General features: G+C 38.3%; 1 protein-coding gene across 1 annotated transcript in view; it reads right to left on the reverse strand.

Annotated features, from left to right (window-relative positions):
• Positions 1 to 15,402, reverse strand: part of ATP8A2 (ATPase phospholipid transporting 8A2) — a 784,050-nt gene that overhangs the window by 145,181 nt on the left and 623,467 nt on the right. Inside the window, 1 exon segment of the mRNA XM_069080803.1 lies at positions 14,366 to 14,473. Within this exon segment, the coding sequence (XP_068936904.1) occupies positions 14,366 to 14,473 (108 nt within the window).

Raw genomic sequence — 15,402 nt, forward strand, 5'->3', positions numbered from 1 at the left:
ATTCAAGAATTCAGAGCTATTATGATAGAAGGGAAATGCCTGTGGTCAATCTTAAGAAGAGAAATAAAACATTCTTAATGTCATAACCAATGTTTCTCATCAACTGTATGCTCTTTCTCCAGTTCTCCAGTTAAATTGTTAAATTCCTTCCTTTCAGATTTAATGGCTCCACCTGGCCTTCCCTATCAAATTAAAAGATCATCTGATCTTCCATGTACCACTACTCTACTCCCTTCCACTCCCATTTCAGTACTTCAGCTTTCTACAACACCATCCATGGTACCTTGATTTGTTTATCTAATTCAGTCTCATTAGTTTTTATGCCAGGGGTTTTGTGTGCAGCCTTCTAAACTTCCCAAATTTTGAATTCCATCAGACTATGATTTTCTTTCATTTATTAAGTCTTTTGTCCCTCCCTATATCCTCTGTCCACCTTAGCACTGTCTAACTCAGGTTTCTGGGCTACTTCTACAGTGGTAAGGAATGGATATTTTTTCCCCCATTCAGTCCATGAAGTAGCTTTTTTCTAAATTCTCTCTGAAGTTCCACACTGCCCAGACTGATTATAGGCCAGCAAACATGGTTTCCCTGCAGCCCCCATCAGTAGCTTGAGTTGACTAACTCAGCCTACCCCAATTATACACTGCAGCTTCCTACTTCAAAATACACTGTCTTGTCATGTGCATCTTATATAGTTGAACCATCCCCTTCCTTTCTCAAGGAGTTCGGGATATAGTTAACAGACTTTCTAACCAGGAAGGCTTGGCCCTTGCCCAGATCTTTATTGATATCCTTTGGGACACCTTGGCCTTCCATTTCAACCACCTCCTCAGTTCCAAAGACCTCCATTTCCACTCTACCTCAGATACCTGCAATTGTAGTCACATACTAGATTTCACCATGATCCTATTTTCTTGCCTTTTTTGAAAATTATGCCATCCCTCCCATGATCTTGAAGCATTTAAAACATTCCTAGAAAGAAAACTAGACCAGAAGAAATTGTTTCTCTCTTCCTTCTAGAAATAGCTCAAGCATTACCTTCTAATGTACATGCTTTTCCCAATGCCCCAACTGCTTGGGCCCTCCATCACCTTGTATTTAACTATTTTGTACAAATTTGTGTTTTCATTTTTATTCTCTCTCTGTGTGCATACATACACTTATGCCTAGAACATATTCGATATATTGACTAATTTTGGATCAGGTTTTTTTTTCCTCCAACAATAACTATGTCTCATTCCACATATCATCTCCTTGGTCAGCCATTCTGTTGATACATGACACTATGCAAAATCACTGCCACAATTAGGAAAAATACTTTCCAAGTTCAGGCCCTAGTGGTGGTAGGTCAATAATGCCGTCTTCATGTCCAAATGATACCATGTTTGCTCATTTAATGTATAAATATCTAGACTATAGTTCAGAAGTTGCAAGAGAAAATAGCAGGGCAAAAGACAACTGCCTTCTTTTTATTATTTACAAGTAGACTTGTGAGGGTTGCATGTTTGAAAACTGCCACATTCACACATATGCAGAATCCAGGCAATTTCAGTCTTGAAAATATTTTCAAAGGAGTTATTCATCCACCAAATTTTCCACTAGTTCAGTCATCATCCTTCCTCCAGTAAACTGGGTAATTTGTACCCCACTCCCAGATAGTACACAAAGAAAAGGAATAGAATGATGCAAATATGGCCGACTCACTTGCCATGAAGTGGACTTGGAATCCTCCTCTATCAGTATGCAAAATAAAATCAATCCTAGAAAGGTTTGTGAAGAAAGGGTCATGGAACAGGATAAACATATGTTTGGCTGTGTGTCTCTGAGTATACCTACAAACTGTATTTAAATAAATGATCACTTTTGTGATAATGCAGTTGCCAGAGGAAGAGGTTTGTTTGGTCGAATTTTGGAAACTACACAATATTTTCAATGATTTTGAATTGCTTGTTACTATAAAAGCTCATATTTTAACATATTCTACTCATGATGCCATATAGCTACAAATACCTGAAATACAATGGAACAGAAGAACTGAAATTACAAATATTTAAAAGGGCAATAAAGAAGATTGCTGGGTATAGGCAGCATGCAACACATTCCCAATGACAGAGTGCATACATGACACTGCATTAAAGAATGAGGATACACATGATTCAGTAATGCCATCTTCATGTCCAAATGATACCATGTTTGCTCATTTAATGTATAAATATCTAGACTATAGTTCAGAAGTTACAAGAGGAAATAGCAGGGCAAAAGAGAAATGCCTTCAGAGAGCTGGCCTCTGAGGCCATGATACATTCTGGCTGTGAGAATCTGGGCAAATCAATCACTTAATCTCTCAGTACTCCAGGTAACTCTCTAAAGCAGGGGTGGGGAGCCTGTGGCATGGAGGCCACATGTGGCCCTCTAGGTCCTCAAGTGCAGCCCTTTGACTGCATCCAAAATTCTCCACTAAAGTCCTACTTTGATACTTAGTTGTGTTGTAAAGGTGATATTGAATTCTCAAAAAACACAGAACTGGATGAAATCTTGCTGGTGGTCATCTCATCAGTTTACAGATGAGGAAATTGTGGCCTGGAGGGGTTAAGTGATTTGCCTAGGTTCACAGACATAGTAAGTAGCAGATTTGAACTGGAAATTGTAGAGATCATCTTTTATGATTCTAAAAATCACAGAAAAGTCTTTTATGCCATTTAATCTAACCCTCTATTTCACTGAAGAGGTAAGTGAGACCCAGGGAGGTTAGGTGATTTGTCCATCAGAACATGAGCACATGGAGGTCCTACCAAGCTATGAAGGATGGTACAGTTCTGGTAGCTGATTGTTACTGTAGGAATAACCTAGTTAAGTTCAAGAGAATGGTTAGCTACCATGTAATACATTTTTTTCCATAGCAACCCAGGAAATCATTTTTGGGGGTATGCAGATGCTGTAATCTGCACTGGTGGTGAGAATACCACACTGATGAAATCACTAATCTTTTGAAGTCTTTAAGTAATACCAGAAAACTAAGTGGGCTGATCACGTAGCTAGAATGAAAGACAATAAATGGACGACTTTATTAGTATTCTGGTTCTCCTGATAGAAGAGCAATAACATGGCTTCCAGAATGAAGATGCTCTAGGGGAGATTTTTAGGCAGACTATGGAAAAATATATGTAAGAATCATATATAAAGAAAGGAGGCTGAGAAAACAGAGAGCTAGCCTCTGAGACCATGATACATTCTGGCTGTGTGAATCTGGGCAAATCAATCACTTAATCTCTCAGTGCTCTAGGCAACTCTCTAAGGCAGGGGTGGGGAGCCTGCTGCATGGAGGCCACCTGTGGCCCTCTAGGTCCTCAAGTGCAGCCCTTTGACTGCATCCAACACAGAACAAATCTCCTTAATAATTTGTTTTGTAAAACATGGACTTGCCAAAAGGCTGTACCCCAAGGACCTAGAAGGTCACATGTGACCTCGAGGTCACAGATTCCCCACTCCTGCTCTAAGGCTATAACTGACAGGAAAGGTACAAACCTGCATTAGTACAAAGAGTGTTCTCATCCAAAAGATCCTTACATCAATGAAATGCCAAGTCTAGCCCTTATTTCTATCCCAACAGGACAAAAGAGCCCAGGTGGGATCCTGGGGTGGGAGGGTAGACATTAATTTGTATGAAAGGACAGAATACTACTTTGTCAATGAAACCATATATACACACATGCGCACACATATATGTGTGTATTTTAAATTTTTCAAAGTATGTTAAAGGAACATCAACTGTACTTCTTTTATTTAAATATTAGCACTCTCCTTAAACCCCTTCCCTCTAAAATACAGGACACTACCCAAGCTTCTAAAAAGCCCTAATCTACTATGTAGAGTCAACTGTATTGGATAGTAGGTGACCTGTTAATACCTGTCCCTTCCCTCCCAAGGATTTAGCCTTGATGATGTGTGATGTTTCTTTCAGCTGCTATATCACATGATTCTATGATTCTGAGTCACTTACATCACTGCAATAGCCAAGAAGAACGTTAGGATCATAGATTTAAAAGCTGTATGGGCTCTTAGTGGTCATTTCATCATTTTACCATGAGGAAACTGAGGCCTAAGTAAAGTTAAGTGATTTATCCAAGGGCACAGAGTAGTAAGTAGTAGATTTTAACCAGAGATCACAGAGATCATTGTTTATGATCATGGAGATCATAGAAGAGCTTCATAGAGCATTCAGTCCAACCTTTTATTTTACTAAAGAAGAAACTGAGATGGGGGGGAGGGGATGATAGGTGATCTCCATAATGATATGTGGGTACTAAAGTTAGGTACTAGAGACTCTGACCCCAGAGTCAACTGTACTTAGCACAGTGACTGGCAAATAGTAGGTGTTTAATAAATGTTTATTGAATTGACCTGAATTTCCATTGTATCATACTGTCTCCTTACCAGTGTCCTCTGACTCCAAATGTGATATTATTGTCATTGTACCACACTGCACTATACATGTGACTGATCATTATTATTCTGTGCTTATAGGACCTATTTTCCAAAATCAGGACTGGATAGCTGGAGAGGATCTTAGAGCTCAGGTGCAATTTGCTTATTTTGCAGATGAGGGCTCTGGGGCCTCAAGAAGGGTAAACTGCCTAACATCACAAGCCAGTTAGTGGCAGAGCTGGGAACCTCCTGTCTCCTGACTCTCAGAGCAGGGCTCTTGCCACAGCATCATGGTGCCTCGGTTATTTTTGTAGCTCTTCTCCGGAGCATCTCCAACGTCTCCACATTCCTTTGAAGATAGAAGAACACTGGGAAGTACTTTCGTTCAGGATGGAAGGAAGGTGGCTTAATTTGCAGGCAGAACAATACAGTGGAAAGAGTGTGGACTTCACACTGGGAGATTCTCGGTTCAAATCCCACCTCTGACACTTAGTAGCTGTGAGTCATGGGTGTGTAATTTCCCTACAGCACCTACCTCACAGAGTTGTTGTGAGGATCAAATGAAGACCTGCAAACCTTAAAAGAGCTCCGTGAACATATGCTGTAATGACTGTTACCATGATGAGGAGCATCGGCTGGCACAGACATGATGATGCTGTTCGCTTGGCAGACATCAGAGAAGTAAAGTGTGTACCATCATTTGAACGTGAGTGCTCCATATGTATATATTTTAATATGCTGTGAGAATGGAAAGGTTCTAAAGTCACATCAAGTATACTCTGCAATAAGTGGGTATAAATAAGGAAAGCAAACAAAATCAGCATGTTCCATGAACATCAATTTGCAGACAGATTTCTCTGACTAACTTCAGAATGAACATACAAGTGCTAGCCCCACCATCTAATATGCAAATAATCAGATACATAACCCATAATGAAGGCAGTCAATCTGGTTAATCAGTAGAAAGAGTTTTTGAAATGAGAGGCCAAACTATAATAATTTAAAAACAAAACCATTACCTGTAAATTGAAGATGATGGCTGCACTATGGAGTCCAGGAGATGGGATAGTAGAAAGGAGGGGTAGGGAAGACCTCCAGAAATGCTAAGACTTTCCATAACACACTGAGATAAGAATAATAATTTGAAACCAGCTTGACAGAAGTAGTTGGTGGGTTGGTCATTATGGAGCCTCTCAAAACTGATGCTCTTAGAACAAAGTTTGATTGAATTTCTTAGTTCCTTTTCCATCAATCACTTTACTCCAGTTCAGGGACATTCACCTAATTAAGATCAATCACAAATAGGGAAAGGCTGAGAGGGACACAATTATGGCTGGCAGATGTGCACATGACACCTCACTTTCCTTTTTCCTTCCTGATAGTCTGACATTGAGAAACACTCATCTGGGTTAATTTTGCCTTTCAGCTATGCTGATGGCCAGTTTGGTTAAGATCCAGTAGGCCTGGCAGCGAGAATTTAGATTGAGACTTGTCTAGAAGAAAGATTGGTCTAATCAGGGTCAATTCAATTCAATGTAGTCCCAAGAGACTAAGAGCAAATCAGGGCTCAAGACCATGGCTTATTATAATATAACGATTCACATTTCTTCATAAGTTGCTTAATAAAAACACTGCTTGATTTCACATGGTATCTACTCAGTTGGACTATGTGCTCAAAGATAAGAACTGTGTTTTTCCTTTATCCTTGTGAATGAAATCTAGGCAGTGCCTGATATACAGAAGGAATTCAATTGATGCTTAACTGATCACAGGTTCTTGAGCCAATCTTGTGGCCAGGGACCTCTACTAGGCAGGAAGTTCATTCAGTGGTAGACCTAAATCCCTGGACCAACAATATCTCTTAGGAGTCCTTCAAACTGGCCTATAGGAACTTCTCTAAAGACTGAAATTGGACTGATCCTCTGGGGTGAGGAGTTTTAAGGAAATCCTTTTCAGTACTGGTGTTTCAGTCCTTTCCTTATTTAAAATATGACTAACATTTAGATAGAAACTTAGGGTAAGTGGCAAGGCCAGGATTTGAACCTAGAGAGAAAATATCCTTTTCATTACCTGGCACCACCTTTACAGAACAGGACTGCAACTACTCCAACAGCAATGTTGCATTTCCAGCTGAGGATGCTAGGGCCCATCATTCACCTGCTACCAAAGGTGCCAGGGAAAGGCCTAAGCCTGGCAAAGAGAGAAGACACGTGGAAGGACAAGAATGGGGTAAGGACACATAAAGGATGAGATCTGAATTTTAAGGGGGCATTTTTGTCTGAAGAAGAAGAGGCCTTGGGAGAAATGGAAGAGAGAAAGAAAACTGGATTAGGAAAGTACCTAGATTGGTACTTTTGTTTTGCCACTTTATGACCCATGTGATCTTGGTGGCCTTAATTTCTTCGGGCCTCAGTTTCTTCACCTGTTAAAAGGGGGGGATAGACAGGAGATTAGACTAGATGACCTCTGAGGTCCCTTTGAGTTCCAAATGCTATTGTTCCTATGGTCTTATGAACCTAGTGGAGGGTGTGTATCCATGTTAAAATTTTGTAAGCTGCCAAAACCTAACACTGACAGTAAACTTTCTTGTCAGACATTCCATCTCTTACCTCTATACTTTTGTATAAGTTGATGCTCATCCCTAGAATTCACACTTGCATTACCTCTTTATATTCTGTGTACATTTTCTTTCCCCAGAAGAAGGAAGACAGGAAACACGCATTTGTTAAGTGACTACTATGTACCCTCAGGTACTATCCTAAGTTCTTTATAATGATTTTATTTTGTCCTCATAACAACCTTAGAGAGGGTTGCTGTTATGATCTCCATTTTACCATTGAGAAAACTGTGGGAAACAGAGATGAAAGAACTTGTCCAGGGGCGGCTAGTGGCGCAGTGAATAGAGCACCAGCCCTGAAGTCAGGAGGACCTAGGTTCTGATCCGGCCTCAGACACTTAACACACACACACATACACACACACACACACACACACCTAGTTGTGTGACCTTGGGCAAGTCACTTAACCCCAATTGCCCTCCAAAAAAAGCAAAAAAAAAAAAGAACTTGTCCAGGGTCCTTGCTCTGCTAGGCAGAGGTAAGTGTCTGAAGCTCGATTTGAACTCGGGTCTTCCTAATTCCAGCAATTAGACTGGCATAGAAATATAATTCCATTAGTATAGCAATGCAATGTACCCACACATGCCTGTATATAGATATATTTCACTGCTATGGTATGAATACATACATACATACATACATACATACATACATCGTGTGTGTGTGTGTGAATGTATGGAAGTTACAGCAATAGAAAACAGTCCCTGTAAGAGAAAGCCTTTTGTAGTCAAGTACCTTATATTACTCAGAGCCTTCCTCTTGTTGAAATCAAGTTAAATCATATAAGGAGGGGAAAGTATGTTAAACAAAATATGGGAAGAAAGTTATTTAAAGTAATTTCACTTTGTACCTAAAGGCAATAATGGAGAACTGTAATTTGCTCTGATTGTTTGGCAGAAAGTACTACTGTATCATCATGAAAAAGGCTTGGCTGCAGTCCCTGGATCATGGGCAGCCCTGATCCTTTTGGGCTGGTAGCAATCTCAACAGAATATGGTACAATAGACTCTGTGTCTCTGCATGTGTGCATAAGACAATGGGGGGGTCTAAAACAGCAATGTCAACCCAAACAATAACAATATAGGTTATTCATTACCAAGAAAATACAAATACAAAAATGTTTATTTGTTGGAAATATTAAAAAAGTACTGAATTTAAGTGAATAATTATTTCTTCCAGATTACCTTTCATAGAGGTACCTCTCTGGCCTGCCCCAGCATCTGATGGGGTTGTGAAAAGCATGTCGCCTTCTCTTTTTCAGCTTTGAAAAATGTCCAACAATTTGTACATTCAAGCAGAGGATGGGTTTCACTAATCCATTCTTTATTGATAACATTGGGAGATTTTGCACAAACAAAATTAATGCAGTCAAAATTAGAAGGAAAACAGTAAACTGGGAAAAAAATTATAGCCAGTTTCTCTGATAAAGGCCTCATTTCTCAAATATATAGGGAACTGAGTCAAATTTATAAAATATATAAAAAATTATATATAATGGACCGTTCCCCAATCGATAAATGGTCAAATGTTATGAATAGGCAGTTTTCAGAAGAAGAAATCAAAGCTATCAATAGTCAATGAAAATGAAAATGACATCAATATCAATGAAAAAATGCTCTAAATCACTACTGATTAGAGGAAATGCAAATTAAAATAACTTTAAGATCCTACCTTATACCTATCAGATTGGCTAATGTGAAAGAAAAAGAAAATGACAAATGCTAGAGGGGTTGTAGAAAAACTGGGACACTAATGCACTGTTGGTGGAGTTATCAACTAGTCCTAACTATTCTGGAGAACAATTTGGAACTATGTTCTAAGGCAAGGGTGGGGAACTTCTGCCTTGAGGCCACTTGTAGCCTTCTAAGTCTTTTTATCCATCTCCAGAGAGAGAACTGATAACCTGAGCACAGATTGAAACATGATTTTTAAACTTCTTTTTCTGTGTGTTTTCTTTCGTAACATGTCTGATACAGAAATATATTTTGTGTTACTTAACATGTATAATACGAATCATATTGCTTACCTTCTCAAGGGCTGGGGAGGGGTAGAAAGGAGGGAAAGAATTTGCAACTCAAAATTTTTAAAAAATGAATATTAAAAATTGTTATACATGTAACTGGGAAATATTTAACAAAGTAAATAAAATATATTTTAAAAATATTATGATCCTTATATCTCTCAGTATGAGACATGGGAGCACAAGTTCTCTGCTCTCTATGGCATCTATTGAAAGCAATTGGGCTTGCTGTTTGTTCCAACTGGACTAAAGGTGAAAGTGGCAAATCCACGAATGGACTCAATACAGTGCTGAGAGTTCTTTCCCTGCCAGAGAGGGAAAACATTGAGATTTCTATGTCAACAGAATACACCCAAAATAGTATAACGGCCAAAATGTTTCTTTGCTCCTTCTTATAAGAATAGAGATTTACACTCTGTATGCACATGAATGTAAATTCTAAGTAAACTTTATCCTGTATTTTACACAAATGACTGTCATGGACCAGGGACTGGCTGGAGATGGGAGCTTGGCTCCAAAGATGAAGTTAGTAATTTTTAGCCTTTGAAGTGAAAGTGGTTTCTTTTATCCCCCCTTCTCCTCTTTTACTAGCAATGAAAAAGTGTTTAAAGAAAACAACAAAGTTGGTGAGAAAGATTTTTCCACAGTGCATGATCTGATGCTGTTTGGTATAACTGCCTATTCAGAAAGTTTAGCTCCCTTATGGGATTACTACCATTACCTGAATGCATCTTATTTTCTCTGGCTGGTTGGTTATATAAGTCCACTGTAAAGAATTTAAGTATGCTATACTCTGCTGTAATAATACTAAGCACTAACTGAAGCAAAGATGGTCAGAAGGTAAATGGTTCACATACAATAGAATGGCAGAAGGTTTTGAGACTACTCTGAAAACTATAAAAAGTCAAAGATATTTTGCAAAGACAATAGTGAATTTAATGCCAAACTACATTTCCTTTCAAGAATGAAGTATTTATTAAGTGCCTATAAATGAGGGCTTAAAAATCTAACCCAATTAATCTCCTATCCTGCAAACCAAAAGAGGGACACAGCCTTTCAGACTTGCACAAAACTGTTAAGGAAGACTCTCAGGCAGTGGAATACATGTGAAAATAACTGTAAGGTAGTTCTTTGATCTGGGTTAATGATCAAAGGATCATATAGGTCTAGAGCTGGAAAGGACCTCAGAGGCCATTTGTTTAACACTCTTCATTTTGCAGATGAGTAAAATTAAGTGATTTGCTCAAGATCACACAGACAGTAACTATCACTGGTGAGATTTGAATACAAATCCCTTGATTTCAGAACCAATTCTCTTTTAAGATCACATTTCCTTTATCTGTAGTTTTATACCCAAATCCCACCTTTTTACTTTTGCATTAATGCCTTTTAATTTCTAAAAATAGTAATTATTAAAGAAAATCTTTATTTTTCCTAAAGTTGGAGGGAGGGGGCACTTCTAAAAGAGTATCTATCTGTTTGTTGACTGACAAATCCAGTGGTCATGTAATTGATAGGAATAGTATGATTCTCTGTGGCAAAATTCACCCCCTTTCCCTAGTCCATTTCAGATTTGCTGAGCCAGTGCTATCCTTGATTCTTGTCAAAAGTTCTCAGGAGTCCTTGGCCTTTCATCATTTTCATGCCTATTTAGGCTCAGGAATATGGAAGAGCAAGATGCTTGCTCCCTTCTCCCATCTCTCATTTTTAATTGCTGAAACTCAACCCATCCTTAAAATCCCAGATGAAATGTTCCCTTCTCTATGAAGTCTTTCCTGATTCACTCTCTGATCTCTCCCTTAGCATCCTTCTGGACTCATGATAACAGAGAAGTGAGTTTTGTCCTTCCAAATCCTACAAAGTAATTTGTTGTTCTTCTCTTACATACTCCTTGTAGCCTATTTTGTATTATAATAATCATGTAATTCTTATTCCCTCTACTAGATGGAAACATTCTTGGGGTCTGATATCTTCATATTTTCCTCAAAGCCTATACCACAGTTATCTGCAAATGTTTATTGAATAGAAGAACAAATGTTTTAAGTTTCAGACAGAGAGAGAAGACAGATAACTTTTTTTATTTAAAAAATTTCCCCTGGGACTTCCTGGTTGATTTGTCTTATTATGTTTTCATATTCTGCATTGGAAGGTGCTTTAAGAAAGAGTCTTTGATAGCAGAGAAACACTTGGTTTGATTGTTATTCTTTCCCCTTCCCCTGAAGGACAAAACCTGTATTTTCACCCTGTAAGGAAGCCTCCAAATGTAAGGGACAAGATAAAGAAACATTTACTCAAAATGGTTCCGTGAACTCTATCAGAAGTAACATAACTTTTCAAAGAATTTCCATCTGAAAGATTCAATGAAGCTATCTGATGACTAGAGAGAATCCTGTCTTCTGAGTGTGCTAAAACATTGCCAACCCTGGCAAGGAATTTTGGCCACTGTAAGACAATGGCTTACTTCTATAGCTCTAAAGAATGGAATCAGTTTGGCACACTGTACTTAGAAGACTTAAAAGAATTTATTCACAAAAATGCCTGAAAACACATTTAAAAAAGAAAACAATTAAAAAAAAAAGAAATCCTTTATTTACCAGCACCCTTCTAAGTATCTTTCAATTGCCTAGAACCACACAGACAAAAATGGCCTGGACAAAGCCTAAGACTTGTCTTAGGGTAAAAAGAGAAGTAACTCATTTCATTAACTAGTGCCAAATCCAGCTACAGTTTACTTGACCATCGGCCAGTGTTATGACAGCATTTGATTACTCTTGTGTCTACAGAAAGCCCTCCTGAAACCTAATGCCAGTTTCATGCACGCCCTCCACCTGAATGGTCTTATAGTATTTTCAAAAGGTGACCAAAATGTTCTTTTAAAAATCACTTTCTTACACTCTCCAAAGAAGTGGCAAATCAATGAGCTCAAATAAAGATCAGATGGCATCAGGACAGGAGGGCATTAGTCAAAATAACTCTCAAACTGCAAAGAGACACTGTATTATGACACCACTTTCCCAAGAGGTCTCCTCTGGTGAAAGAATGAAAATGACGAACAGCTCTTTAATGCCTCAGACAGCAGAATTCCAATATGGGAACATGACTACAAGAGCATTTGACTCCATTAATGATCTCATTCAATCACTCAGGGTAAAGCCTGTGTGCACTCCATGAGCCTAACTCTACAGTATTGTTTTACTCACAGCTAGATATTAATGTCACATCTCAAGACATCAATCAGGGCAGGTAAACAGAAAATGGTAAAATAACATGGGCTAAGTAGAAAAAAACATTTTTGAAACCATTTTCAAGTAAAAATGAAATGCTAATTAACACTTAATTTATTTTTTTTAAGGACCTATGAGTCTATACATCATAACAGATGTTGTCACAAAGCAATGCACTAGTTTATGTCCTACCTCCATTTTGATTAAAAAAGAAATTTATTGGTGTGGCTAGGTGGCACAGTGAATAGAGTACTGGCCCTGGAGTCAGGAGGACCTGAGTTCAAATGAGGTCTCAGACACTTAACACTTACTAGCTGTGTGACCATGGGCAAGTCACTTAACACCAATTGTCTTGCCTTCCCCCCCTTCAAAGAAAAATAAATTTATCCTATTGAACTTTTTAATATATGTTCGCCCTCTATTTAAACAGTTAAAATCTCTGCACAATTATTACTGTGTCATGAGCTTGCTGTTCTCCACTGAAATCTTTCAGGGTAGGCAAGAGTCAATCACATTTCAACTTAATTCATGAACATGTAAATTAGAGTCAGTAACTGGATGATGCAAGTGTGCATTATCACCTAGTGTGAAAATCCACAGGCAAGACACTGTGGTGTCCTGGCAAAGGAACTAACTGGCTTTTGTCTCAGTCAATGTGCCAATGATTCCTTCTTGTCACCTGTCACTTTCTTTCTCTAGGTTAGAAAGCTGTCCATAACAATTGACTGAAGCCCCATCAATTGTTTTTCATTCAAAAGCCTAGAAAATTTTACATGTATGTACATGTCTAACACATATACAGATACACACACATATAAATATATACACATATATTAGACTAGACTTAGCATTAAATATCAGAGGAATGACACATAAAACAAATACAGTAAGTACCAATGCCTTACAGAATACGTGTTATTGTAATATATGCTTTTCTTTTCCGCCATTTTTAAAATCAAATTGCATGTAATCCTTTAAGTAAATTTGATGTGTTTCATTTCACAAAGTACACTTGTTATGAAAGCTCTTTTCACTACTTAGCCCAGTGTCTAATAGTAAGATATTTGTAAACATTAAGCTATTTCTTTGATCCTTAGGGTTTGGTAAAAACCTGGAATATATTTTTATCTCTTGTTTTTTTTCTCATTTAATTTTACAATGGAAATATACATTCCAAAGGTAGGGAACCCTAGTGCTACAAGCAAATCTCAACTTCATTCCTGTACCCAGAAAGATATAATATCCTTTCATCCAGAGGATGTCAGAAAATCCTGAAGTATACAACTGATTGCTATATGCTGAAAAAAAAAAAGCACTCATTCACAGGGGGCATATACAGCAGTCCTGTTCCTTAGCTTTGCCAGGCCATGATTGATACTTGGCCCACATCCCTTGGAGCAGCTCCAGGAATGTGAGTTTGGACCAAGGCAGTCTCAGGGGCTGCTTCTAGTTATCACCATTCAAGGACTTTTGTGCCAAAGATGCTCAGGCAGGCAGGAAAGAGTTATCGAAAATCTCAAATATGTTTGCAAAAGAAGGTCTTAAAAATCCAGCCTCTAAGCACAAACTATGTAATTTTTAAACTAGTGAGAAATTTTATATAGCAAATGCCCCATTCCACAATGATGTGGGATGAGAATTCTGGTTATTATCCTGGTTTTTAGCCCTGACATATATGCCATATACAGATTGTCAAATTTCAAACAAATCCAGTAAGTAGCTCATATTTACTGTCTTCTTCATGATTCAGAAAAACTCTCCAGACTTCAGAGTGCTTTGCAGTAATCATGATGAACCTCAGCTCCCATGGTTCAGAACCTTAGCTATGTGGCAGTGTTGGCTGAGGAACAGTTTCAATTTCAGTTGGATGGATGTGTTTTTATTATAAATATCAAACACTTCACATAACATTCAGCTGCCTCAGACAAACTCTGAAGGTTCCTTTGATTCTTGGCCTTTGCTTTCTTCCTCTCTCTTGATGTACGAAGGTAACAATAGCTATGATCGCTGTCCAAGATAGGGAGGAACAAAGAGCATACTCTGGAGAGCGCGTTCACCCACCAGGAGGAAGCACTAACCTGCCCAACCATGTCTGGTGCGAGGGGGATGACGGGCCAGAAGGTCGAGTAGACTCCAAAAAATGCCAGCCAGAGCACTATGCTTCCCCAAACAGCCAGGTGACTAAACTAGAGAAGAAAAAACACCAGAAAAAGTCAGTCTTTTCTACTCTGAAAGGTTTGCCTCCCTAAACTCCGGTATTCCTCTTTCTTCGAGTGAATGCCCCTGCTCCTGTATAACTTTCCATTCTTTGATTAAACCAAAGATTCTTAGGTGTGGATTCAAGTGACAGCTGACAAAAGTAGTAATAATAGCAATCTCGTACATGTAACACTTTCCTTACAACAATCTTTCAAGGATGGCACACTCTCACTAAGTGCTAAGTGGAGGTATATAGAAATGAACTTTATATTATCACTAGATGAAGGAAGAAACCCTTTCCAGAAAGATAACTTTCGTATTTTCCTTAGAAATATCATTTTTGTTTTTATTAACAGTACTCACTGTAATGGAGTCCTAAGGTTTGTAAAGTACTTTCTATCATGAGCCCATCAGTAAGCTAGTGTGCCTATTATTGTCTTCTTTCTACGGATTAGAAAACTGAGGCTCAGAAGGTTTTAATAACTTGCCCCAGGTCACAAATCAAAGCTGCAATTTGAGCCGGAGTCTCTTCTGAGTTGGGGACAGAGTTTTAATGCTTTTTAAATTATTTTAATAATGCTGAGGGTGGGGAGAGGGGAGAAACTTTAAAGGATCCATCTGCAAAATTCAATTAGTTAAACATTAGCAAAGTACATGCATTTAAGGATGGATTAGACTTAGAGAGAGTAGAGTCGTGTGGAAAAAGTATTAGACTTGGGGCTAGACACTGAATTTAGAATCACAGTTCTGACATTTACTAGGTGGATAACCATGGCCAAGTCATTCCTTGCTATAAGCCCCAGTCTCCTTATTTGTAAAAAGGGAGACTATACAGCTTTATATATACCAGGGTTGTTATGTAGGAAGCACTTTAAAAACTTTCAAGCACTCTAATAATGTGATTTTAATTTTGAGT

This window comes from Petaurus breviceps, unplaced genomic scaffold (assembly GCF_028583685.1).
Source record: "Petaurus breviceps papuanus isolate PSGF00001 unplaced genomic scaffold, PetGlider_PUasm1.0 91133, whole genome shotgun sequence".
Taxonomy (NCBI): Eukaryota; Metazoa; Chordata; class Mammalia; order Diprotodontia; family Petauridae; genus Petaurus; species Petaurus breviceps.